Here is a 27057-nt window from a genome sequence, read left to right on the forward strand (position 1 = left end):
ACGAAAGCAGCGGCACTTTTAGGAACAGCGTGACTTTCCGAGCGGGTGAGGCCTGCCGTCCACCTTGAAGAAACTCAGTGAGCCCCTGCGTGACCGACACCGGAGCTGGCGCGTGCCACCAAGCTTCACCTCCTCGCACTGTCCCTCTCTGGCCCTCTGCTCAGCCACCGGCCTCCTCCCTGGGCCCCGGGGCCTTTGCTCTGGCTGTCCCCTCGGTGGCAGCCCTGTACTCCTGATCTATACTCGATCACACCCTTGTTCCTTCACATCTGGGCTCCAGTGCCAACTTCCCAACCAAGCTGTGACAGTCCTACTTACGGATAGGAACCACGCCTTCCCCAGTGCCGTGCCGGTGACCCTTCTGACACAGACCTGCCACCTGACCTGACCCTCCCCTTCCTCTTCTGCCTGCCCAAGTCTGCTTTCCTGTCCCTGTCCCTGTCCCTGGGACAGAACAAGGTGCCCAAGGTTCCTGAGTGCCCAGGGCCCCTTGAGGCGGCTGCCGAGTCCTCGTCTGGAGCGGGCCCGCAGCCCCTCTGTGCAGCCCGGAGCCAGTGGGCTGTGTGGGAACTGCTCACTGCCCGGTCAGCAGCCCCCGCTTCCCTGGGATGGCGAGTTAGCTTCCCAGGGTGAGTGACGACCTGCCGCATCCTCCAGCCTCAGGGACCTGAGCCCCAGCGCGTCCCCTGTGTTCTTGGGGTTCCAGTTGGCAGGGTTGGGGGTTCGGTCAGAGCAGCGCAGAAGGGCTTCCCGGGACAGGCAGTGGCCGGGGGACCCCAGCCTGCTCCCAGTGTGAGTTCCACACACCCATGAGACCTGGGGTGCCCGGGGTTGATGTCACCTTGCAGAACTGCCGCCCACCCCACATGTCCCCCAGTTGTGGAAGCCTCACACAGGAGTCTCTGATGATTCAGCAGCCGAGAGGACGAGGATCTGAGACATCAGAACTGAGCCTTGAAGGCGCCCGGGCCCCTCCCCTCACCGAGAGCCGTGGATTTTCAGGCCGTTCCAAGGGAACAGTAAAGCCAGCCTGTCTCCTTTCAGCGACTGGAGAATCAAGTCCAGCAACGCACATGGAAATGTTCCGAAAAGAATAAAGAGCTTTTCTAGCATAGGAAGTGGTGTTCGTTCTGGGTGGTGAGTCAGGGGAGGTACCTGAGCAGTCATTCGTACGGGCTGTTCTTGTAAGCCCTGGGGTTTAAAACACAAACACGGAGTGACCCGGCCTGCCCTCCCCAGAGACCGGGAGGGAGCCCCGTCCCTGCTGCGTTGCAGGCCACCTCGTCTGCGGCCCCGCCGGCCTCTCCCGTGGGGGCTTGATCGGATGGGACGCGCCGCTTGGCCGGGCACCCACTTGCTGCCACCGCCCCCCCTAGTGGCCCGGCCCCGTCCACACTGCGTGGTCACGGGTGGAGATTCTTCCCTCCAGAGGTCCCTGGGCACCCCCGAGAGGCGGAGGGAAGCGGGGTGCACGTCTTGGCTTGTTCGGGACCTGATTGGGGCTCGTAGAGAAAGTGGGAGAACCCCCCTCTTCGCGGGGCCCCTCCGCTGTGCCGGGGGCCGCACCACACGCCTGCCTGTGTCTCCGCGGGGTGTCCAACCTTTGGGCATCTCTGGGCCACGCTGGAAGAAGAAGAGTTGTCTCGGGCCCCACATTAAATACTCCGTGACACAGAGAACAAAAGAAATCTCCTGGTGTTTTAGGTTCGTTTGCGATGCTGTGTGGGGCCGCCTGCACGGCCGTCCTGGGCCGCGGGTTGGCCCCCCGGCCAGTGCTGTGCTGAAGGAAGGGTGGGCGGGAAGCGGCAAACCACCGGCGGTCCCAGTCCCCCAGGTCCTTCTCCTTCAGCGCGAGCGGAACCAGGGCTCCGCAGGGGCAGGTGCCCATCGCGGCGACCGGAGTGCCACTGGGCACGTTCCCTCATCTCTCAGAGTCTCGGTTTCCTGACACCTTGCAAACTGAGGGTGACGGTGACAGGGATGGCCGGTCGTAGAGAGCACGCCCGGCAGGGCCATCTCCAGGCCTCTCCTTGGCCGTGTGTTGAGCAGGTCTCGGCTCGGCGGCCCCTGCTTCTCGAGACTGTCCTTCCCCGCACCCCGGGGACGCCCCCGTGCCCGCCTCTCCCAGCACCTCCCATGATCTGTGACGACTTTATCTGTACACGCGTCCTGTCTGTCCCCTCCTAGAACTCGAGCCCCGGGAGGGCAGCTGTGTCCCAACTCCCAGAACAAGGCCTGGCGCCCGGCAGTAGTGAGCTGGGCCTCGTTCCTCAGAAAATGGCGTGCGGTCTGTCAGGGGCAGGGACATCAGGGCCCACGTGGGACCCGGAGCAAGCTCCTCCCTGTTTCATGCAGAAAAAGATCGTGAGGGCGAGAAGAGGCTCCTCAGACACAAAAGCTCTTCCTTCAGAGGGAGGAAGACTCCAGTGGGGGGGTGGGGACCGTGCAGGGCCCTTTCCATCGGAAGCAGCTGAACAGATGCCTGGTGTTGGGGTCCCTGCCTCAGCAGCTGGACACCTGGACAACTCGGCGAAGGACGAGTCTGGGTTGTTCCCGCCGGACAGCCGGACACCTGCAGGGGGGCATTTCTGGGCGCAGCAGCCCAGGCTGACCCCCTTCCTGGGCCCACCCCTCCTCCCACTGCTAAGGGAGCCCCAGAGGGCCACACCTGGGCGTGTCCTGGTCACGGTCGCAGTTGGTAAGAGCCGTGGCCTTTCCCGCCCAGTGTGTGCGCAGGGACAAGGGACAGGAGTATGTGGGGGACAGGGGTGGGGAGGCTTGTTAGTGACTGTTCTTTGAGGGAAGGAACGTGCAGGAGGAGAAGAGACAGAGGCCGAGGAGGGGAGGGGGAAGGGGGTGGAGGAGGGCAGAGATGGGGGCACGGAGCAGAGGTTGGACGGGGCACAGAGGAGCAGGGAGAGGGAGAGGGAAACGCAGGAACACAGGGTGGGGGGAGGCAGACACCTGAGGGAGCCCAGGGCACCCAGGTGTGGTGGGAAGCACCGGCGCTCCTCCGAGACCCCCTCCATTGCGGGGGGCTGCGTGGTTTCATCAGCACCCGGCCTGCAGGGGCGAAATGCCACCGTGGGGGGACAAGAGAGAGCAGGGCGTGGGGGCTGGCGAGCCGATGGGGTTTCTCTGTTCTTTCCATGAACCAGTTGGGCCGAGTGCGAACTTGGGGCCCCTCGGTCCCGGGGGAGGAGGCCCTGGGGGGGGGCTGGTGCTGCCATCCTCCAGTCTGGGGGGGCGGGGGCGAGTGTTTGGGGTGCGTGTGGAAAGCAGATGAGTTTTATTTCTCCTCAGAGCTGGTGGAGCAGGTCCCGCCCGCACATTAGAGTTCAGAGGGAGGCAGAACAACGGCCACCACCCAGTGGCATGTCAGGCGCGTGGTGCGCTCGCCGCTGCCGAGCCCGCGTCGGGGGAGGTGGCTGGAGTCCCAGATCAGTGAGGTGATGGCATGGCCTCGTGGAGCCGTTGGGCTGTCACTCTAAGTGTGCGCGGGGCGGCTGGCCGCCTGCCGGAATCCCTGTGGGCTCGTGGGGCGCACTGATCTCTTCCAGCGCGTCTGGTGTTCCGGAAGCATCAGCGGAAGCCTTCTCTCCCCTCCCCCTCTCCGCGCCCCTCCTTCCTTCCCAAGGCTTCCCTCTCGAAACCAAAGCAGCCCTCTCTCCCCCGGCGGGGGCTGCACCCTCCCCACCCCCCCCATCACGACCACTTGCTCTCCGAGCGAGGTACGATTTCCCGCGTCTTCACAGCCCTGCGTGCGCACACACGGCCTCTGTGCCCGACAGTGCGCTCTCACTGTGCCCCAGCAGCAGAGACAACAGGCCACTGTCGTCCCGCGAGACCCTAGGGCAGGGAGGCCACCGCCGGTCCCACCAGAGACATTGTCCCCATTGAGGCCGCTCTTTAGCTCCGGGCAGCTCACAACCCAACCTTTGTGACCACTGAAGAATCGAGGCCTGTGCCGGTCCCCTTGGACCCCACCCTGCGGGCCCCCAAAGGTCACGGACGGTGATGTCACGGAAAAGCCTGTGGTCAGAGAGCCCGTCCTCCCAAGACTGGAAACAGTTGGTGGACACCCCGTCCCCACCCCGCCTCCCAGCAGCCCCAGCGCCAGCCCCGGAGAATTTCTCCCGCTTGGAGGCGCGGCCCTGGCCGGGCCCACTGACAGCCCGAGGCGTCCTGTCTCATCTCTGCTCTCCTGGCGTCCACCCGGTGGTCAGTGGGGACCGAGCCAGCTGGACCTCAGTCCCCTCCCCTGGAACTCTGTACCCACTAGACACACGCACACACACACACAGTCTCTGCCAGCTGTCAGCCTCGTCCTGGCCCAGGCCCCCCGGAAGTCACCAGAAGTGCCCTTAGCTGGAGCCCACGCCCACCCCCTAGAAGTTGGGGGCGGCAGAACTCCAGGTCACAGAGAGGGGATCGCAAAGAAATCAACCAAACGGGAACGGAAGCGGCATTTACTGAGCACCACGTGTCTGGGAACATCCCGCACGTTACCCCTCGGAGGGTCTCAGCACCCCCAGGGGGAGCTGCCTCGGAGCCTCTGGCCGCTGCAGGGGTGGAGGCCGGTGCCGGGTCAGACCCCGGCAGGGTGGGGGCCTTTGACTCTGGGCGGGGCCCCTCTGTGCAGCCCCACAGCTCAGGAACCCTGGCAGGCGACTCCGGAAGGCAACAGCGTGTGTGTGAGCGTGTCTGTGACTGTGTGTCTCGGTGGTAGTGTGTGTCTGTGAGGGTGCATGAGGGTGTGCCTGTATGTGTGTCTGTGTGTCTGTGTTTCATTTCTGTGTACGTGTGTGTGTGCACCTGTGAGTGTGTGTCCATGTGTGACGGTTTAAGGAACCTGGGGCCCTGGTGACGGGTGAGCTGTTGACCCGAGTGGCACTTTTCTGTGGCGGCTGCCTGCCGGACACACGTGTCTTCTCTTCCCGGAATCTGGGCTCCCGACCTCACTCTGCCTGAGGTCTCACTGTAGTTCCACCCCCGGCCACCCTGCTGCCATCAGGAAAAGTCCCGGCTCCCAGCTTGGTCCCGACCCTCCACCCGGACCTCCCCTCCCGTGGCCCCCCTCACCTCATCCTCGTCCCCATCCCCGCCACTCTGCAGCTTGTCCCGGCCTGAGATCCCCGAGCACTGGGACCCCAGACTTTGCACGGAGAGCCCTTCTCCTGACAGATCACTTCCCCAACTCTTGGTGGTGACCTGCGGTCTCCTGAGTCCCGCCGTGTGACACTCCAGTAACCTGACCGCACTGTCTTCCCACACACTGTGCGCAGCCAACCTCTCCTTCTGAGCATGGCTGGGGCCCCCTGTGCTGGAGGTGTGGGGGTCGGCTGGGCCAGAGACAGAGGCCGGGAGACCAGCCGTCCAGCGAGTGTGGCGGCAGACCGGGGCCTGCGGGGGCAGGGCGGGGGGCTCGGCGGTTTAGAGGGCAGGTGTGTGTGGGCCTGAGTGGGATTCCAGGGTTGGCCAGCGGAGGCCCGTGCCCGCTCCAGGCAGGTTTCGGGGTTTTGCCTACGGCGGGGACTTTTCTAGAAGACCTTCCGAAGACCCTTTCAACCCTGTCCCCAATCCTGTTCGAGCCCCACATTCTCCGGGTTGCTCGGAAGACAGAGGCTCCAAAAATAGACGGCCTCATTATTACCGAGGAAATTTCTTTCCGCCTACGGAGTTTTCTGAACGTCAGAAGACGAGGAAGGCTGAGCGTGTGCTGAGGGTTTTGGGGGGAAGGGGTGTACTGAACGGTGAGGAGGGTGCAGGGAAGGGGAGACCCAGTGGCAGAGGCGCGGCTAGGCTGACAGTGCACCCACTGACCGCCCCGAGGGACAGGACACCTCTCCCAGTGCACCGCACTCCAAGGGAGGTGCCTGGGGGCATCTCAACAACCACGTCTCCACGAAGCCATCGTCCCAGCTGCAGGGGGATGGGGGGGCAGGGACTGCGCCCCTGTTCCTGCCTGGCGGCCATGCCCCTGTGCTCCCCACGGTGGCGGGCTGCGCAGCCTCTCATCTGGACGCGCTTCTCGCTCCTGAAAGGCCCCTGGCGTGGGAAGGGAACCCTGGCCACCAGGGGTCTAGAAAGTCCTGTGAAGAAATGAGTCCAAAAAAGAGAAGAAATGAAAAATACTCGCACTTCTCTCCTCTTCTAAAGCGGCGACTCCCCTCAGTCGAATCCGTGTGGGTCCCGTCTGCAGACCTGGATCGGTCCCTCCATAGTATAACCTCAGAGGGCTTTCCGGCCCCTTTCCCGGGCACCAAAACTCCCGTTCGCTCTCCCTGGGTTTACCATGTCTTCTCTTCTCCCGGGTGACTTAGTCCACTCTCCCGGTCACTCCCCGCCCATGCCCCGTCAGCATGGGCGTCCCCAGGGCTTTGCAGGCAAAGCGGGACTCCGGCTCTTGTCACTGGCACGGGCTGCTGACCCCTTCCACGAAACGATTCCGCACGTCCCCTTGTTCAGGGTACAATGGTGGAGAAAAAGCCTGGTTGGACCTCGCTCCTCTGAGCACCCTCTTCTGCAAAATGAAGGGAGTAGGAGTTGCCGTTTACAGGGTGTAGCGTGTCCATTCTACAAGGCACAGATGGCTCTGGAGACCAGCGCCGACCTGGAAACCGAGTTCCAGCTGATCACATTTTAAAGACCTTACCGGCCTGTGCTCCTGCCCGGGCTCCAGCTGGCACAGGGGCCAGACGAGGGCTGTGTGTGAAGCCACGCCTGCCTGGTCCTGGAATCCGCAGGCGCTCAGTGAGGGGCACTGTGGCCGGCGGCCCTCCGCCCGCAGGTCCAGATCGCGGCGCCGCGTGGCGGTCCTGACTTGTGCACGATGTCCTCGTCAGCCTGGCCTCTTGGGGTTAATCACTGAGGGTCCCCCTGGGAAAGGGTGAGAGGGCCGGTGGGCCCGCTGGTCAACCCCAGGTCCTGCCCCTAGAGTTGAGTCCCTTCCCAGGTGCAGACGTGTGCAGAGTGTTCCTTCTCGTACTGAGCGCCCTGGACGCCCCCATCGGTCTTTTCACAGCCCGCCCGTTTCTACCACAGATCCGTCATTGTCACAGCGATCAATCCCGTTTCACCGAGGGGAACATCTGAGGCCAGGGACAGTCGCCTGTGCTGTGTGACAAGCAGCACGAGGACTTGACCCTGGGTCTCCAGATGCCACTGCCTCTGTGCAGGCACACGGGACATCGGCAGGATGGGAGAGGACCGTGGTTGAGCTGGGGTGGTCCAGGCTCTGGGCGGCGTGAGTCTCCTCGGTGACTTTCCAGGGGCGAGAAAATCGGATGGGGCGTGAGTGGTCAGGGGTGGGAGGGAGCCGGAGCTGCAGAGGTGGACTCATTAGCGGGCTGAGCCATGCTCTGATGTAATTCGGGGGGGCTGGCCTGGGGGGCTGTGCCTCGGGGCGATGCTCAGAAAAATCCAGGTTTTCGACTCGCACCGCAGGGCTTTTTCAAGGTGGTGAAGATCCAGGCTCTGTTTGTTTGTTTGTTTTTTGAGCTACTTGCCTTATGAAATAAAATGCACAATGGAGGAAGGGGGTGGTGGCTTGTGATGCTCCGTAGCAAGAACGAAGCTTTCAAACGACTAAAGAATGTCTTTGTCTAGAATATTTAAATTATTTTTCTCTTCGTACACGCAATAGGTGACAGGAAAAGGCAACGGAGAGCTTGTGAACTAGCGAGGGGCGCGGAACAGACTAGAAGTCACCGTCAAAGCTCGTGACCAGTTCCCCGCTGTCCCCTCTCCGCTGTGTCCCAGCCTGGAGAAAAATTCTGAAAAAAAATCCAAAGCTCGTTGAAACCCACATAAAATATTGAAAGGACCGGCAGCTCGTCCCTCGTTTTCCCTGCAAGCATGTCTGATCTGAACCAATGGCTGGTTCCAATGGATGAAGAGAAATCTAGGTTTGCCTAAAAACCAAATAGAAAAAAAAAACCCGGCCACCCAGGATACGCCGTTCCAACGGCCCCCCATCCTGGTAGCCCGGGGCCCTTTCAGTTTCTGAGGCTGCACCCTCCTCTTGTTCACACCCAAGTCAGTCAGTCTTGGCCGCCGGGGGGGGGGGGTGGGGACGCCTGTGTAGCCAACAAGCACAAAGACAGTCTCGTTCGACCCGCCTTGGAGGGACCTGAGCAGGACAATGAGCAAAGACCAGGGACGGGCCAGTTGTCCCTCGGTCGTCACCGTCACCGGGGACCAATAGGAGATTAAAAAAAAAAGAAAGCAAGGTGAAGACAGCTGGGGACCCCTGGAAGGGGAAACTCTTTTAATAACGAATCGTAATGACTCTGTGAACCGTGTTCCCACTGAGAAAGCCCAGAGCCCCCACAGCGGGCTGCTGGCCCGGAGCCCGGGGCGTCCGACTCTGAGGCAGATGCTGATGTGGGCGGAGCGCCCAGTCCAGGCCTGGAACTCAGAGGGACTCATGAGGCGGGAGCCCCCGTCCTGGCCCGTCCACGGGGCTTCCCTCTCATGGACAACCTGCCCGGTCTTCAGACAGAGAGGTGCTGTTTTCAGAAGGTAGTGGCCTTGGGTGGTTCGGAAGTCAGCCTTCCTCTTCTTTAAAAGTTTAATCTAGTTACTGATTTTTTTAGAGAGAGGAGGAGCCAGTGCCGGGGGAGCGGGTTAAGAGAGAGAGAGAGTTGTCCCAGGTACTGATGTACCTTGTGGGTCGATTCTTGAACGGGCACCGACTGGGGTTGGAACCTTCAACCTTGGTGTGTTAGGATGGTGCTCTAGCCAGCTGAGCCGCACCCCCCCGCGCCCCACCCCCTAGTCTGGACTCTACACGCAGTGCTCAGACTCGCCGCCTCTCCCCACTGGCAGGACTCACGAACAACCTGGACAACCCAGAGGCCACGGTGAACAGCCCTGTGGGGGTTCTGAGCGTCACCCCCAGCTGAGTCCAAGGAATCACCCACGTTTCTGATTTTTTTTTGCAAATTGGCAACCTGGTTTTATCCAGATTTTGGTTCATGCTTATATCCTGAAAACAAACAAACAAGCCTTTGGGCCTAACCCCCTAAGTCTCGGGGTCAGGGGGCTCAATTGCATGAGCAGCAGGGAAGCTGGACGGATGAAGAGCCCCTCCAGGGGGCGGGGCCCAGACAGACGAGCCCCCTGCCCCCCTCCCCCAGGCAGGACCCCAGATGCTGTTTGCAGGTTCCCTGGGTGCTGTGTCTGTCTCCTGTGGGGGACCCCTCCCCCACCTGCAGCTCCCTCCTCTGATCAGAGCCGCTGTCTTCTCCGATCCAGTAATGCCCGTTACCATGGCACCTGGGCTTTACAAAGACATCTCTGATCTCTTTATTGGTGAGCCGGCCCCTGCTGGAAGTCCATGTGGAGGGGCTCGGGGACTGGCCAGGGGTCTGGACAGCCCTGTCAGGTCGGAGGGCGCGGCCCTCACGCCGGGGGTCCTGGGCGGCTTCCTGGGACTGGGACCCCCAGCCACGTCTCCTCTGCCGAGGTGCCGTCCCGTGTGACTCTGCGCAGGGTGCGTTCAGGTCCACGCCTTCTCTCAGTCCTCACGGCACCGCCCTGAGGTCGGAGCACCGGGCTCACTTTAAAGACCAGGAGCACTGAAAGGGACAGACAGACGGCCCGAGTGCTCAGGGCCACGCAGCTACTCAGAGGCCAGGCTGGGCTTCCCAGGGGACCCTCCGGTGACTCCACAGCCACCCCTGTCATCACAGACACACAGACAGAGGGACAGGCACAAGGACAGAGGACAGGCACACAGAAAGGATTCTATGCCTCACGATGCAGAATGGGTGCTCAGTCATTGTTTGTTCATTTATTGGACTAAATGTGTCTGCTTTTGACTCAAATGCGACGTCGCTGACCCCCAGTACTGGCCTCGCATTACCTCCCCAGTAGACAAACTTCTTCCCTCCCCTCCTCCCTCCTTCCTCTCCTCCCCTCTCCTCCTCTTTGAGCACCTGCTATGGACACAGCCCTGCTGGGGTGCCAGACGGTCGGGGGTGGGCGGGCAGCCGGCCCGCACACACTCGGAGTGTGATCGACCTCCTACCGGCGGTGGCCCGGGATTCAGGGGCGGGTGACCGAGACGTGGGCCCCACGCTCGTGGGGCCTCTGCCTGTGGGGGTCTCGGTGTGGGGCACACAGTCAGACAATTACTGTAGCTGTGCCGAGTGCTGGAGAGCGGAGGGGTCTTACGTGCAGTGGAGTGTGCAGGCAGAGAAGGTCTGGCCTTGGCTGGGGTGGCGGGAGGGGGCGTGGCGAGGGGAGCGTCCTAAGGAAGAGAAGTGGACCCAGACAGACAGGAAACCGAGGTCCCTGCCTCATCAGGACCGGGTGGGCCCTCGTCGAAGACAGCGGTGGTTAAAAAGCGAAGGCAGGCGGGCTGGGTCCCCAGGAGCGCTCCTACAGTGGTGTTCTTCGGATTTGCTTCGCGTGAGAAAGCCCAGCGGATCCGAAGGGACAGGCCCTCAGGCCTGGGGGGTGGGGTGGGGGTCCAGAGCAGGGACAGATGCAGAGAGACACCCAGAGAAGGGGAGCGGGGAGCAAGACAGAGGAGACCGAGGCTGCCCAGGGCGGGGATCAGGGAGATGCATCGAGGGTAAGCTTGGATTCAGCTGCCAGGGACGGGCAGCGGGGAAGGCAGCGGTCCAGGAGAGTGAGGCAGCGGGGGGCAAAGCGGGGAACAAAGGTGTGCGTGGGAGTGAGTCCGCTGCGTGATTTTCTGGGGACGGGAGTGGACTCGGTCTGGGGAGGGCTGACGGGCTTGATGAAGTGGGAGGGGACCGGCGTAGACACCCGCATGGACAGTGGGGGGGCCGTCAGTGCCCCGTTAGAGCTGCACTCAAGCAGGACGCGCCGGCCAGGGTACATGGGCGGTGGCAGCTGGGGAGGGCAGGCGGCCGCTGCCCCCCTCATGGCGGCCCCCCTGATTCACTCGTGCGTCTCCCTGGTCCACCGCCGGCCAGCTGGTCAGTCCATGGAAGTTCTGGGTCGCAGGCCGGCGCTCAGTCCACGGAGCCGATCAGTGGGACTTTTGACACCGTCCGTGCCCACCCTCCCTCCCTCGGAAGCGCGTGGTTGGTGTTAGCGCTCATTTTGGTCGGTTTTCTGTCGGAACGCTCCCCGAAGTGCAGCCGCTTGTCGCTGTCCCTCAGCGGGTTCTCAGGAGCTGCGTCCACCTCTGGGATCTCAAGGGGATGTCCTCTCTCATGTCACAGCTGTCGAGCCTGGGACGAGGCCTGCGTAGGACCAAAACGACCGCGAGGCTGGGCCGAGACAGGAGGGGTGGCGCTGGCGCAGGCCGGGATTTGGCGTCAGAGGGGCTGCAGCCCCTAAATATGTGGGCCCCGGGCCAGCTGCTGCTTCAGAAATGCCACGGGGAGAGGTCTGTGCTGCGTCAGAAATAGCAAGGTGTCCCTCACAGCTGCTCCCGGAAGAAGTCTCGGGCGGCCTGAGAGCTCCGCACCCTGGGAACCGCTTCCCGCTGCCCCCACCTCGCCCCCCACCCCAATCCTCCAGCTCTGCCCGTCTCCCTGCAGACCCGATGCCTTTGCCGGGTGGTGCCCCCCCCACCAGGCCCTCTGTGCTCCGAGCTAGTTCTTGTCTCCTGGGCCTGCTTTCTCCTCATGAAGACTTTCCAAGACAGGTCACCGCAGGCCAGCACCCAACTCCCCGCCACACCCAGCCCCTTGTCCAGAGCCTTCCTCTGACCGGCACTGGGCCTCCTGCTTGCCAGGGACAGAGGTTCCGGCCGTTCAAGGGCCGTGGCCCCAAGGTCAAGTGTGCTGGCTCCTAAGTGTGGCTCCTAAGCTTGACTGCACTGGGGACCTCAGTCAGGCTGTAGAGACATGAACTTGGCCTCCTAGAGCAACCAGGAGGCATGATCCCGCCCCCTAGGTTCCGACACAGGGGGGGGGGGGCGGTCCAGGCTGGACCTGGGAATCTCTGTGTTCAGCAAGCCCCCCAGAGGAGGCTGAGGTGCACGGTGCCTGGGCCTTTTGAGCCCCCCGTGCCACAGGGGGCCCATCTCGGACTCCGGCTCCCTGCGCCGATTCTGTGTGTGTGCCGTGGTTGATACCGGCCACGCTGGTTCCGGTGTCTCTCCTACGGCTAACGTGATGCACTGCATAGAAATCTCTCCGGCTCTGTCTGACCTCGGCGAGCACGCTTTCCGACCTCACAACCCTCCTGGGGCCGCCCCCCCGGCCCCACCTCTGATCACCTGTGTCTCCACTTCAAGGCGTTTCTGTTCGTTTTGGCACCTGGGCAGCTACCCAGATGCTGGTGGGAAGCAGCTCTCACTTAGCCGTTTCCAAGTGAAATGCTTTCCGGCCTTTTGGGGTGTGCGGCCTGGAAATGGGGGTGGTCGTACGGTGTCTGGCTTCGGGCCGTGAGACAGCCATGTCCTGGCTGAACACCGGGAAGACTTTCCCCGTCGGAGAGAAAACCGTGCAGCCAGGCAAATTCTCACGTCCTTGAAGCCAACCTCCTTTCTGTCCGCAGCCTCCTTGGGTTCAGCTTTTAACAAAGTTTCATAGCTGTTGATACATAAGCTAGAAAAGCCTCGTGTCAGCGGCCAGGCGTTCCACACCCGGGCAAGGCCGTGTCCGCAGGTTACAGAATCAGAAGACCCTGCTACGGTCCGGGTGCCTGGGAGCAGACCGAGTGGTGTAGCCGGCATCCTCAGCGGCTTCCACACGCTTTGCTCAGGGGATCTTTGTGACAAAGGGGGACAAAGCATGGCCCTTACTATCCCACAGAGCCCCTGCCCGGGACCCAGTCAAACGGAACGGACACTCGCCTTTCTGTAAATATCGCTCACCAGTGCAGGGGCCCCGGGCCGCACCGAGGTTAGCGCCTGGGCTCCTGCGTCCCTCCTGGCCCCGCCCTCGTCAGCTGCCAGCAGGATAATCTACCTCCGGCAGCCACTGGGGGTATATTTAGAGCCTCCCCCGCCCCCCGCTCTGATGGAGCGGGACCTGAAAATAGATCGCTTGGACTGTGTGCAAATGGGCCACAGCCCCAGCTCCCCACCTGCGTACAGCCAGGGGCCAGCTCGGTGTGCGTGTGTCCAGCAGTGTCCCAGGGACAGTGGCCTGGACTTGGGGGCTGGGCTGTACTCCAGCACCGCTTCCTCTGTCCTCGGGGACTTGCCCGGGCCTTCCCGAGGTGGAGCGGTGACACCCACCCCTTTGGCTGGGGTGCCTTGGACCTGGAGAAGAGTGTGTGCGTGCAGGCCTCTCTCTGGCAGGGACCAGGCTGTCCCTTGGGGCTCAGCCCTGCCTGTCCCTCAGTGGGTCACGGTTGCCCTGCACCCTGAGAGCTCCCACCGGCTCTGCAGTGGTGGCTGAATTGTCGTGTGAAGTTCAAGGTGGTCATGATTTACCCTTAAACTCACCCCAGCCAAGCGAGAGGGAAGCCTGCCCTGCCCCTGGTGGTAATCCCAGCGTCCACTTGGGAAGCTTTTATGGAACAGGCTCACTGCCTGGGGAGCGAGTGCTAGATTTTTCGATAAAGTAGAGGGAATAAGAGGTTGTCCCTGAAGAAAAGCATTCCAGCGTAGTGACCGGTGATAACACTGGGTTGGCCAAAAAGTCTGTTTAGTTTTTCCCGTAAAATAAAAGACACATTTTTCATTTTCACCAATAACTTTATTGACTTGGATAGTTTGGGTTCGTGGGCTCTCTCCTGTGCGGTAGCACGTTGACTGTTCTCCACTGATGTCTGGATTTGATCGCTGTCACCTTTGATTGATGTCACCTTTGATCCCTGGCCCACCCGACCGGGGAGCACTGTCCAGCGAGGAGTCTGCAGCAGGAAACTCCGCAAACCGCTTCTGACCTGTCTCATCTGTTACGTTACCTTCTCCACACACTGCATGGGTCTTTTTTTTTTTTAATTTCAGTTGCGTTTTTGCCTTTCTTGAAACAAGAAAGCATACACTTTCAAATGATGTGTGTTTTCCTCCATCTGCGGTATTAAAATGGCTGCATGAAACTTCACCGGTTTTGTTGTTTTGAAAGCACACTGGTCGAACGGTTGTCACCATACAATCTAACAAAATTGTTTTGAATGAAGTTATAGACAACAAAGCCCTGCTAGAACCATCGCCTGGAAAAATTGAACGGACTTGTCGGGCAGCCCAGTACGGAGGGAAACTGAACGTGTGCCGTCGCAGATGTTTGAGCGAGTCTTTTTTGGGGAGAACGGGGGCGGCCTCACTCTTTGTGGGGAAGATGGACAGGCGATGAGTCCGAGGTGAGCAGCACCTCCGATGGGCGATGTTGAGGGCAGAGGCTCGGCTGGGAGCCTGTCGTGCCTTCGCACACCGAAGGCAGCGTGCCCGGGTCCTCCCGCAGCTGGCCTTTCCCCGCTGCGTCTCCTGCAGGCCAGAGCTTCTGGGGTTCACGAGCCCGACCGTGCGTGTGGGCAGGTGCGCCAGGCGGGTCTCATTGGTCCCCGGGGATCATCCCGGGGAGCAGTTTCTCATTTTCAGCTTCTCGCTGTGGGAAGGTTCTTTCCTGAAGGCAGGAGCCCCCCAGGCCGGCACCTTAGAGTCGTGTGGGGCTCCTTTCCCCGTCCCGAAACCCAGACCCGCCCCCCCCTGCCCCGACCAACTGCAGCATCTCTGGAAGGGACAAAGGCCCTGCCGTTTGCGCAGACAAGTTTGGGGGCCGGTCCTTTAGGGTGGAGCCCCTGGTGACGCCACAGTCATTTCCAACACGAACGTCACCTGCTGCAGAGCCGTGGGTGGCACCCCGAGCACAGAGGGGGTGCCTTTGGACACGTCACCGGCCTTTCGGGGGCGGCCCCGGTTTCCTGAGGGCAGAGGCAGTTCTCCTCGGGCTGTCCCTGTCTCCGAGGACCTCAGCCACCCGGACGTGCTGTGTGTGGCTCCCGTGACGCCAGGAGGAGGGGCCCGTGGATGTGGCACCTGGGCGGTGCACTGTGCTGGGACCTGGGGACTTCGTGTCCTCGAGGGGTCCCGGCGTCATCAGCCTCTGGGCCCCCACCAGTCTCATTCTCGGGACTTCGTTCTGAGTTAGACTCCCAGACTGGAGGGGCCTGGGAGAGAGGGGGCTTCCACCAGAGGGGCCCCGCCAGCCCCAGGGGACGGGCCTCGGGGCCCGAGTCCTGCTGGACGGCGAACAGAAGGGAAGAAGGAAGGCTGTCCTGAGTAGAAGAGCGTAGTGAACACGGCAGGAGTTTGGGCCGGTGCCTGGGTATCGGGAGTGGGCAATGGCGCGTCATCCGTGACAGGGTCGGGAAGTGAGGTCCCCGCAGCCCAGGGTGATGGGGATGCTGAGCACCGGCTCACGGCCGAGACCACGGCGCCCGGGGCTCCCGAAGGCCACATCTTCCAAAGGGGAGGCCTGAACGTCCCCCCACCCCAGCCCCCGCCTCTCGAATGCACTGGGCTCCCTCCCTCCGTCCCCAGGGCTATGCGACCCTCTGGGTTTGGGCCGGGTCCTGTCTCCCCCAACTCAGCCGTCCTCGCCCTCAGACCCCAGTGTCACTGTCACTCCCTCTAAGGAGTCCGCTGTGGCCCTTCCTTCGCCTTGGCTCTCCCACTACGGTGCCTCACCCCCCCCCCCCAGTGGTTTCCCTTCATAGCCCTCGTCCTGGTCTGTGCTGACGACGCTGTGTTTCTGGGCCGACGGGCTTGCCGCCCCTCCTCCGCCGGACCACGCGTGTCCCAGGGACTCCACACGTCTGCTCCCTTAGTCTGTCCTGTGAGACTGGCATGCAAAGAGGTCTCCTAAGTGTTGGCTGAGTGACCATTGAATCCATGAATGCCAGACCCAAAACAAAAAAGATACATAGACACCCCCCCCCCCCAAGTAACAGAAACATATCACTAATAGGAGAAGATCATTGTTTGGCTGAAACTCAGAGCTGGGTTTTCACAGCCACTTCTGTCACTTTAGAGTTGAGAGAGGTGGCGATCTGAGATCAAATTTTTAGAGTGGCTGTTTTTCCCTTTCTGGGTTCATAGCTGTGGGTCTCATATTCCTCACTTGTAATATCAGGAAATACAGTGTGTCCTACTGAACTTTAATGCTGGGGAAGACCCACAGAAACTTCATACACTGTTACACAAACATACACATGTTAATCTGTATCAACAGTGTGGTGGATATTTGCATCTAAATGTCCCGTCTCATGCCTGCTGGCAAGAATCAAACAACGTGACTTCGTATTTCATTCCCGTTTGCTACAGAAGACTATTTTCTATCGCCACTGGGCAAACGCCAAAGAACAAACCCACGAACAAGACTGGTGGTGACGCCGTGTTCGCTCATTACCAGGTGGGACATAGATACCAGGCCGACTCAGAGTCAGACACCCCAGCGAAAACTCGCGCCTTTTGCGTTTCCCGAGAGGCCCGATGGCTTCAATAAAAGCGGAGCACGTCGTCCATTAAGGAGACTCGGTCTTCCCAGGGCCGGGCTCCGAGTCCTGCTGAATGAATCTGCTAATTCCCGCTCCGAAGCCTGAGTATTTGGCCGTTTGCTTGACGTCCGAGTGAGGACTCCGGGACAGCTGGAGACACCAGAGTGGCTGGAGGCGGCAGGGCTGTCTGGGAAGGGCTTACGGGAGGATCATGTTGTTATGCCAACAGCCGTCTGGGACAAGACACGGTGGTGCCATGCAAAACACGTGGATTAAAAACAAAAGCCGCGTTCCTATTTCTTGCCGTTCAGGCCAAGTTCACGGCTTGTGAAGGGGTGTGAAACCATATGGAAGGTATCACAAGGAAATCTTTGCTAGGACAGTACCGAGCATTTTCTATTGAAAAAAAAACAAACAAAACAACCCATCTATTGAGCACTTACTAGCGTTTCTAGCATTTACCTGGGAGATGCAGGCAGGACAGGGTCAATGGCATGAGCAATGAACCAGAAGGTGGAATGAACAAACCATGTTCCCCCGTGAGCAAAGTCTCCAGACCAGAAGGGACCATCCGAGAAAAAGCAAGAAAGTATTTCTTCCTCGTGTCTGTGAAGAGCTAGAACTTCACAGTAGAAAGCAAACAAAAGCCCCAAACGCACCCCAAACAAAACATGTGCAGTATCATCACTGCACCACGAAAGCAAAACAAAACCCAGAAACCTCAGTGAGGTCTTGGCCATGGGAGTTTCCCTGGAGAGTGAGTGAGCCGGCCAGGGTGCAGGGCCGGGGTGGAGCCGTGGGCGCGGGGGCCTGGCGGGGGCTGTCCCGGGGCCCTCGCCAGAGAGGCCACTCGGAGGCCTCCCCACGCCAGGCCCAGGAGTCTGGCTGTCATGTTGTGAAGAGGCACCTACCCCAGTGAAATCAGCCAGGCAGACTCCACCTCCAGCCTCCAGTGGGCCCATGTGATGTTGACCTTGGGCAAGGCTCTGGACAGACGCAGCGAGGATGGTTGGCAGGGCTTGGAAGACCCCGGCCAGCGGCCAAGTGCGCTGGGCCACTCGCTTCCTCCTCCACCAGGCGTGGGACGGAAAACCTGGCTTGTGCTTCAGTGAGGACTGTCTCCGAGGCAGCCGCCGGGTCGGTGCTGGGAGAGTTTGCGTTGAATTGGAAGTCGCAGGGGACCTCAGATCTGGTCCAGCCCTGCTCCTCCGTTTTACGAGGGAGCCCAAGGCGGCGAGGAGTGCGCATCATCACCATCATCGTCATCCTCACAGAAAGAGCTCGTCCGTGTTTACTGTGTGTCCCGTGTTGTCTAGGTGGCTAGCGAGTGCAGACTCACTTGACCCTCACGACGAGCCCCTGCAGTCACGGTGGCCCCGGGGACGTGGCCACTCGCCGGTGTTGTGCGGTGGTTAGCCACGGAGCTGGGCCTCGGCCGGCAGGGCTGGCTCTGCGTTGGCGCTCTCTCTGCAGAACCGCCCTCTCCGGGCCTCCGGAAGGTGGAGGGACAGAGGGTCCAGGGCACTAGGAATGGGCGCTCCGTGGTGGCTGTCAGACACCCTTGCTATGCCCTCGGCAACATTTTTATCCACGCGTTGCAAAGCAGTTCACCAGACCTTTAAAAGCTCTGGGCTGAGGGAAGAATAAAAAATACAACGGACAGAAGAAGATGGACTCCAAAGACCTGGGAGGGCAGGTGGACCCGGATCTCTTTGCAGAGGAATGTGGGGAGGGAGTGCATGCCCCCCCCCCCCCGACTGACCGACTGGGAATGGGGTGGAGAATGTGCAGAAAAGAGGCGGGACCTGGGCGGGGGAGCGGTTGTGGAGTTGCTTTTATGTGAGTTTACACACGGGGCCCCTTTCCCTTAGTTTTTGTCCTGGGTTCTCCTCGAGTGGGAGTCTTGACTTTCTCCCGCGGGGCTCTGATTTGGCTCACCTCCCTGGCTCTCTCTGTCCTTGGCTGTATCAGGAGAAGCCCTGGGTTCTTGTTCCAGCCCCTCAGGGGGTGCTGAGGGCACCCCCATCGCCCTGCCAACACCCGCCCGGGGGAGAAGATTTGCACTCCATCAGGAGTGTCATGGCTGTGAGAGCAGCTCTGAAAATTGACCTCCATCCGCAGAGAGAGAACAGGTTGTGAACGCGTCGGACCCTCGATGGTACATGGCCAGATGTTGAGAGAGGAGAGTGCTTAGAGGTGGGGTGCGTCGGGCCTGGGGATTTGTGACTGAGTTTGCCGAAGACCCCATGGTGACGACCCTCGCAGGCTCCTCTTGCATGGCCCCAGGAGGTTGCCTAGAATCTGTGGGCTGAAGCTCTCTGGAGAAGAGGCAGACTCGGCTCAATAAAAAACTTTTTCATGGTCAGAACTGTCCAGAAGAGGATTGGTAGAGTAGTGAGCTCCCCAGTGTTGGAGGTATTCAAGTATAGGCTGAGCTGCAGCTTGTCAGGATGGCAGCCTCACAGACCCAGACATCCAAGGGGAGCCTGGACTCTGATCTGTGGGTCGGTTCCACCCACGAGTGTCTGCATCAGGGAGGAGCTCGGGGCGCTTTGCCAGGGGTACAGAGGTGAGGGCACTGGTCCTGGGAAGGTCAGCGGGGGGCCCTTGCATGAGGCCAGCACGCCCTCCCTGCCTGTGAGGTGGGCCCGGCCCCCAGCGACCCTGATCAGCCTTGCCCTCCGAGAGTCACCTGCCTCTGGCCAGCACAGGAGCGTCCACTGGACCCCAGGGCCGCTCTGCTGTAGTTTCCGTCGCTGGGCGTCTGTCTGTCCTCTCCAAACCCCCACCTCCCACGGCCGGTCCCAGATCCAAGAGCAAGGACAGAGGGCAGCTGGAGGGAGAAAATGCATCTTAATAAACCCCATTGATTTTTATGGGTGTGAGACAAGGAACAGCCACCTGAAGGGCCTTCCGTCCCCTGCCACCTCCCCCTCGCTCCTGACCTCCTGCGGGGCGGTCACACATCGATCGCCTTCCCAGATAATAGACCCTGCCACCGGCAGGGACCTCGGGGGACTGGCTGGAAGAGGCGCGCAGCAGCCCAGCCCCGAGTTAATCAAACTAGCAACAGGGTCTCGGGCGGCGGCGGCGGCGGCGACGGCGGCGGCATTATGCGTGATTACTGACAGGCACCAGCTGCCGCGGTCGCCGGCTCCAGCGCGCTATGTGGCCGCCCCGATCCAGAGGCGGATTCCTGGCTCGTCCCGGAGGGCTGGCCCAGCCCGCGCTCCCGGCTGCGGGGCGGCGATGACCACTCTTGGTCGCCCGAGTTGAAGGGCGGGGGGCTGCGCCTGGGGCCGGGGCCGCGGGCTTCGGGAGACGCCCGGGGAGGACGAGGACCTGAAGAGGAAGCATGTATGGGAATTACTCGCACTTCGTGAAGTTCCCCACCGGCTTCGGCGGTGAGTGCGGCGCCATCTGGACCATCTGGGGGGAGGGAGGGGACAGGGCGGTGGGGGGTGGGGGGCCAGCTAACGGGGTTAGTGTTGAATCTCGTGTGTGTAGCTCCGTGCACAGGGTGCGTGCGTGTGAGTGTGCGGTGCAGGGGGGAGGGGAGAGGTGGCCGGAGGGGAGAGCCCAGGGCGGGATATGGGGCAGTCCAGGCAGCGAGTCGGAACACCTGCGACAGAGCTGGAACGAGACGAGACATTGTTGCAACCAGCGAGTTTCTGTGGGGCTGAAGGTGCGGACTTCCAGGCGAATTAGGAGGACTGCGGATCACCCCACTTGCAATGAGGAAAAAGGGAGAAGCAGTGTTTGCCTCCGTTAAGGGTCCCCCGGACGCCTCCCAAGGAGGGCATGCTTGTCGTATTCAGGAGCAGATTTCCCCATAATAGGGTTTTTAAAAAGCAAATGTAATGCTTTCGTTTGCTACCTCGCTTTCCTTCCCGTTCGTTGGCTTCCCCTTTGATTTGCTAATAGCCTCTGGTGCCCTGCCCGGCCCCCCCCATCCCTCGCTGTCCCCAATTCCAATCCTGCGGCAGGGGTCACTGTCTTCGCTTCCACAGAGGGTCATAGCTGTCTGGATCTCCGTCAGGAGCTGTGCGGGGGGCGGCCCCCACCCCCAGGCAGACTCGCTCCCAGGTCCCCGGATTCAGGGACAGTCGCCCAGCCAACAGCTGACCGGCTGGCCTCTCCCTCGGCAGCTGGTGCTTCTGGGAGCCTGTAGTTCCTGTGCTGGCGGGCAGGGCACAGCAGAAATTCTTGTCAAGTTTGGAGAGCGGAGCCGTCCCTGCTCGCCTGACCTCTGGTGCAGACTCGGAGCGGAGCGCGGCGGAAACACCCTGCGGGGCCGGGCGCGCTGTGAGCCGCGGTGGGGACTCGGCCTGGGGTGGCCCTGCTCTGGGGAGGGCGTCAGGCCGGGGGCTTGTTCGTTCATTCAGGGCCCTGGGGGCGCGGTGGTGAGCTGAACATGGGCTTGGGCGCGGGCTTTGCCACTCGGGTAAGGTGGGCTCGTCCCTCGGACGGCACGCGGAAATTCGGTGCAGGTTGCCGCTTGGATGCTGGGGGTGTGGGCCGTGGACACGTTCCCGGAAGTGGTAACAGGCAGGCTGTTGGGGCCAGTCTAGTGACACCGCCCGGCCCGGCGAGGGTGGTGGCCAACACCGTGAGCCAGGCGCCTGATCTCCGGTCCGTAGCCACGCAGCCAGGTCCTGGGGGTGGAAAGCTACCTCAGCCCCCATCTTGCCCCACTCACCGCCCTGTCCCCTTTGCCCTCTGAGTGCAGGTGGCAAAGTTCAGGCTTTCCCCTGAGATTCTCGGGGTCCCCAAGGTCTGGGAGGCTCTGGCTCCTTGAATGCCAAGGAGGCCCCCTGGGACAACCGGGGTGCATAAAAGGGTTGAGGGTGGATAGATCTGGGGAGAGAGCTAAGGCAAAGGCTGGAGAGTGAAGGCCTTGTCCAAAGCTGGGGGGGGGGCGCTGCTTGTTGGTGTCTTGGAACACTGGCACCCCAGGGACCTCAGAGAACGTGTCAGACCTCTCACGGTGCAGGCATGTCAGCCGGATTCCCAGGTACAGCGGGGAGTAGTCCAAGATCGGGGATTGAGGGGAAGCCCTTTCAGAAAGCCCCTGACTCAGACGGAGACTAGTATCCCTTCGAAGTGGTGAAGTGCTATGAACATGACAGGAAGAAGGAAGGGAGGAAGGAGGGACTGAGTTTGGTTTCCAGTTTTTCGCTGACTAGCTGTGTGACCTTAGGAAATTGCCGAACCTCTCTGAGCCCCAGTGCCTTCGTCTGTAAAGTGGAGCTCATAATCCCCTCTTGACTGCCGTGAAAACGCCCGGTGCCGATGCTGAGGAAGCCGTGCCGTACCGTTGTCCGTACATTGGGCACTGGATAAAAAAATAGTGAACACGTCTGCCCCTTCCACGTCCCTTCGTTCTAACCTGCCAATTGATTGGAAAACCCAACATTCCCGTGGAAAGGAGGAGCAGGAGTCTGGGGAGGCGAGAGGAAGCCGTGGAGACCCACGGATTTGTTGGTCTAGGTGGGGGCCCCGCTGCTCGGTTTGGGGTGAAAGGCTGCCTGGAAGGGAGGAGGCCGGCCCCCTGAGAGGAGGGAGGGGCGCGTGCAGGCCGCCCGCGGCCCCCGGTCCCCTCCCCGGACGCTGCTTTGTCCGCCCAGTCCTGGGAAAGACTGGTCGTTTCCTTTCATTCTGCCGCTGTTTGCTGTGCTCACCTAGGCCAGGTAAGAAGCTGCTCCGACTCTGAGGCTGAGGACGGGGCCTCCAGCCGGAGGTCTGAGTGGGGACCTGCGGTGGAGGCAGGAGGGCCCGCCCACAGGGACAGGGACACCTGATGGCCGGAGATGTGTCCCCTGCAGCCTCTAACCGCCTGTGCCCCAAGGCAGTGGGTTGGTGGCACTCTTGGACTCACGGGGGGGGGTGTCCCTGCCACCCCTTTACCCATCAGCAGGTGGAGCCTCACGGGCTCCGGGGACATGTGCGGGGACCTGCAGGGGCCCAGCCTCGCCCTCGGGGGCCGGGGGAACCCCTGGGATTGGAGTCTGGGGCTGTGCTCACCTACTAGCTGCCAGACCACCAGGTCCTCAGTGAACAAGATTGGCCAGATTGGCTCAGTTAGGGTCAGACTGGCCAAGGGGTGGTGACCAGCTGGGTGGCAATGGCCCCACAAAGGGCCCACTGTCCCCACTCTGGCCCTGCCCTGTGACGAGGAGAAAACCCTCGTCTTCACTGCCAAGTTCAGGGTTTCCCAGCTGCTCAGGAGGAGATGGGTTTGCCAGGACAAGCCAGTCACTGCCTCTCGGAAGACAGCAGGCAAAGCCCGTCATCCTCTGTGCGACCCTGCGCTGATCCTCAGGGCCAGGATGCTTCAGGGAGAGGGGGCTCCTTCTCACGCCGCCCCTGAAAGTTCTTGCCCAGCTCAGCTCACTTAAACCTCAAGGAAGCCTCCCGGTGTGATGGGGGTGCGGGTGTGATGGGGGCCAGCGGAGGCGGGTGCGGGGGCTGTGCTGGGGGCGGTCTGTGTCCAGGGCCCTGGAGCCAGAGGGGCTCAGCCAGGGGCTGGAAGTGAGCATCGGGCTGTCCGGCCCACTCCGCTTTGTCTCCGGGTCTCTCTGAGCCTTGGCCTTGCCCTGGGTGCTGCGGGTGGGCCCCCCCACCCCCCCACCCCCCCACCCCCACCCCACCCCCACCCCCTCCAGGGCTCAGGAGCTCGGCAGCCTCAGCTCCGCCCACTGCTGCAGACTCACGGCCTGTCCTTCCAGGAGGAGAATGGGACAGCTTAGTAGTCACTTTGGGGCCACCATGAGCTCCAGAGAGTTCATGGGTGGCTTCTTCTGGGGGTCTCCTGATTTGCAAGAGTCCCGACCCTGGCCATCTGGAGGACAGTCCTTTCCCCCCTGAGAGTGGACACAGGGGAGGGCTGAGTTGGAGACGCTTGTGTGTGGGGGGGCAATATGATGGGGTGTGTGTGGTGTGATGTGTGTGCATGTGTGTGTGTGCATGCCAGAACATGTTTGTCCTCTGCACATGTGTGGGTGGCTGACAGAGATCCACAGTCCTGCAAGTGGTCAGCAGTGAGGGCTCCCACAGGGAGGAGTAATGACTCGTGAGATCCAGGAAGGAGCACATTTAGCATAAACTATTTTCTGAAATATTTACAATTTTACAGAGAAAGAGAGAGAGAGAGAGCCGCATAGCAAGTGGGGGAGAGACCGTGTGCAGAGTGTGGTCGGCTGCCCGCCTCCCCCGGCCCCTCGCTCTCCAGCCGGCGTGTCCTGGGAGACTCAGCCACCAGGGCGGGGGCCAGGACGTCCGGGACTCCCTGAGGAGCCTGGTCGTTTTTCCTTTCAGTGAAAGTAGGGCACGCAGAGGCCCAGGGGTGCGGTTTGTTCTGCAGGACGCCTGGGCCCGGGTGGGTCTCAGGAGACCAGCCGGGACCCGGTGCGGTGATGCTCACAGACAGGAAACAGCCCCCGGTGTTTGCCAGGAACCTGCGATGGGCTAGACCCTTTTCCATGGCTGTGACAGGGGCCACCGCAGTCCTCTCAGGGACCCCGGGATAGGGGGGAACTGTCCTTGTCCCTGCCCCCTTCACTGGGCAGTGTCTAGCCTGAGGGACAGTCTTGCTCAATGTCCCTCCCAGCTCCCTAGGGGGCCATCAGGCTCTCTCCTCTCTCCAACGTAAGTAACTGCAGCGAATGAATGAAACACCAGGTGCAGGGTGAGGGGACTGGGCCCCTGGGGGTCCTAATAAACACAGGCCCAGTTTTTCCAGGTGGCCCCACTTTGTTCTAATACGCGGGACCCAATGTCCCCTCCTGGGGCAGGGATCGGCAGACTTTTCCTCTAAAGAGCCAGAGAGTAAACATCCTGGGCTTGGCCAGCTGCGGGGCTGCGGCCTCAATGCTAGGGTCTGTCCTAGTGGGAAAGCTGCTGCTGTCACCGCACAGACCCACGTCACCTCGGGCACAGCATGCCAGCCCCCAGGGGGTCGTTCTGGAGATGTTTACCCCCATTTCTGATTTTTCTCCGGTTCGCAGTGATCCCCAGTGCTGGCTCGTCCCTGGCTTTTTCCTGTCACTGAGCTGGATCTTCCCAGCTAGACCGAGGGTTCTGTGGGTCACCTGACCCCTCAGTCATGGAGGAGGACCCTTGGGAAACAGGCGTGGCGTGCCCAGGACCGATAGCTATTTGTGGTCTTCACATTGGGCCCCCCTGAGGTCCCCAGGGGCCACCTGGGGTGGAGGAAGGAGAGGGGCGTAAGCTACAGAGAGCTTCCCCCCCCCTTAGGTAAAACAACTCTGCATGAGATCCAGTTTAACTCTGCATGCACGGTGTGGGGATTCAATACAATAAAGGCTGAGAATTATAAATGCACAGTCAAGGTGGTTCCCTTTCCCATTTCAGAACAGTTGCAGGGCGTGGTACTAAGTTCAGCTGGAATTTCATCGGTAGGTATTCCCCAGAGGAGGTCGTCTAGTCGGAAAGTGCTGGGTCATGTGCTTGTAGGGACCGACAAAGCGAAGCGAAGCAGACAGGGATTCCGCCGCGGTTCCTGAAAATCCCCCGTAAATAGTCGCCTTGTTTTCTCCTGAGATCTGGCAGAAAGAGTGGGGAACCGGGGCCTCCAACCCTGTGAGGCACAGGACACCTAGGTGCGTTGTCACAGGCTGGGGCTGAGCGGAGGCGAGGGAGACAGGAGCCTCAAGTTCAAGAGCAGCTCAGCCTCCAGACGGGATTTCAGAATCCTGCATCTGAACTTAACACATGGAAGGCTTGTGACCTTTAATTGGAAAAGCACTTGCAAGGAGGCAGAGAACGTGCTTAATAAATACGTGGGATTGTTTCGTGGGATTGTTTCCACCGTTTGGGGATGGCGCCCGTCAGTCCGCGCTCGGCTGCAGGGAGCTACGAACTGCTTACAAAGTCTCAAGTCTGCAGAACGTTTGGAGAGCAGTCGTTTTGGGGATTGTTTCTTAGGGCTTAGGTTGGGGGAACGGGTCCAAGGAAGGTAGGTCTGAACCTGAGGACGAATGAGGCTGCGTGAGTTACCGCTGGAGGGGACAGATGTTGGTCACTGTGTATAATTTTTTAACTTATTGATTTTAGGGACAGAAGGAGAGAGACAGACACACATAGAGAGAGAAACATCAATTTGTTGTTCCACTTACTGATGCATCCATTGGTTGATTCTTGTACGTGCCCTGACAGGGGATTGAACTCGCAACCTTGGTGCATTGGGACAATGCTCTAACCACTTGGCTACCCAGCCAAGGCCTCCTTCACTATTTTAAGGTGAGGACAGTCTTTAAAAGACAGCCTGTATCCAGAGGCTCTGGAGAGGACATCTGGCCACCGAGTGCAGAGACAGAAAGGGAGTGAGGTCTTGGATTCTGGGCGCAGACATGGTTGGTGTTCAGGGACCCCAGGACAAGGCAGGTGGCACCCTCAGCACATGCCTGAAACACTCTCTGGCTTTTATCTTGAAGGATCAACCGCTATGGGGTGTGTAGTTTTGAAGTGGTTTAAAGGGACAGGGCTGTTTCCTACTGGGGACGCCCCTAGTCCGCCCAGGTCTCTCAAGTGTCAGGGACAGTATCACACCCACCTGTCTCATTAAGGTTCACAATTTGGTTCTGGGCGGGGGGGGGCAGGTGGGGTGCAAGCAAAATGCTGCGAGGTACATGCAGAAACGTGGACAGACATTGTGCTGAACTAGACCCAGACTCCGCCCCCTGAGCCAGTCTGAAGTTTGAACAAAATGGCTGTGGCCTTCCACAGGGCCCATCATCTATGCTGTGCGCAGCGTGGACTTAGCACATAGTAGGTGCTCAACAAGTATTTTTTTTTATTGAACCAGATGATATGGAAAACAGTAGCACAGCATTACAAGGAGTCATGTGAATGGAAGGCAGTGGTACTCAGGGGTGAAATGAACTTGAACTTCGGAGCAGAGAGACCCAGGGTTTTCGTTCTGTGTGGCTTTGAACAAATGATTTTCTCTTCTGTGAAATGAGGTGGTTCTCCAATTCTCCAAAGTCTGGTTTCTAACCCAAAGCAATATGGCCTTATTAATTCATGACATAATTAACTCGGAAGGGTGATTAAATCGTCATAGTATGAACTAGTTTGTATTTGCTTGTTCACCAAAAAATAAATAAAAATACCCCCCCCAAATTGGTTAAGCAAATAAGATGGTAGAAGGGTTGAGCCTATTTAAATTGCATCTGTTTTCAAGCAATTTAAAAAGCATAGTAGGAGAATCATTAGCATATTAACGGGGTGTTAATTACAAAAGAGTCTTTTAGAGCAGATTTTATAGAATCCCCACTTAATAACCATTAGCTCCTGGTACTTGAAACAAACTCTTCACGTGTGTTACTTAGAAGTAATAAAATTGTAATTTAAAAGTAATCTGCCAACTTGTCACGAATTTAGATGGATTTTTCTCTCAATTGATCCAGATGAGTGAGGTTTTGCTATAATTATATATAATGTTGGTGATAATGAGGCTGATTATCAATCTTCGCCTGCTTTTCACTCTCCATCATTCCAGGTATTAGGGGAGGGGGAGGGGCAGGGGAGAGGGGAAGGGGCTGCCCCACCCTCTTCCCAGCACTGGAAGCTGTAACCCCGCCCCCACCCTGCACAGGCAGCTCCTCAGCCCTTCTTTGGGGAATCGGAGCTGCCCCTGTGGGCTCTGAAAGGCTGGCC

At 60.2% G+C, this 27057-nt stretch overlaps 1 protein-coding gene across 4 annotated transcripts in view; it reads left to right on the plus strand.

Annotated features, from left to right (window-relative positions):
* RXRG (retinoid X receptor gamma) overlaps positions 1–27057 on the plus strand; it is a 119902-nt gene that overhangs the window by 75821 nt on the left and 17024 nt on the right. Inside the window, exon 1 of one of the 4 annotated variants that reach the window (XM_037167429.2) lies at positions 19339–19781. The exons of the other annotated variants lie outside the window; for them this stretch is intronic. Within the exon in view, the coding sequence (XP_037023324.2) occupies positions 19733–19781 (49 nt within the window). The 5' untranslated portion in view covers positions 19339–19732. Of the gene's footprint in view, positions 1–19338; positions 19782–27057 lie in introns of those variants that run through there. 4 annotated transcript variants of the gene reach the window in all.

The sequence above is a fragment of the Artibeus jamaicensis genome, unplaced genomic scaffold, assembly GCF_021234435.1.
Source record: "Artibeus jamaicensis isolate MK-2021 breed Jamaican fruit bat unplaced genomic scaffold, CSHL_Jam_final scaffold_625, whole genome shotgun sequence".
In the NCBI taxonomy this organism is placed as follows: Eukaryota; Metazoa; Chordata; class Mammalia; order Chiroptera; family Phyllostomidae; genus Artibeus; species Artibeus jamaicensis.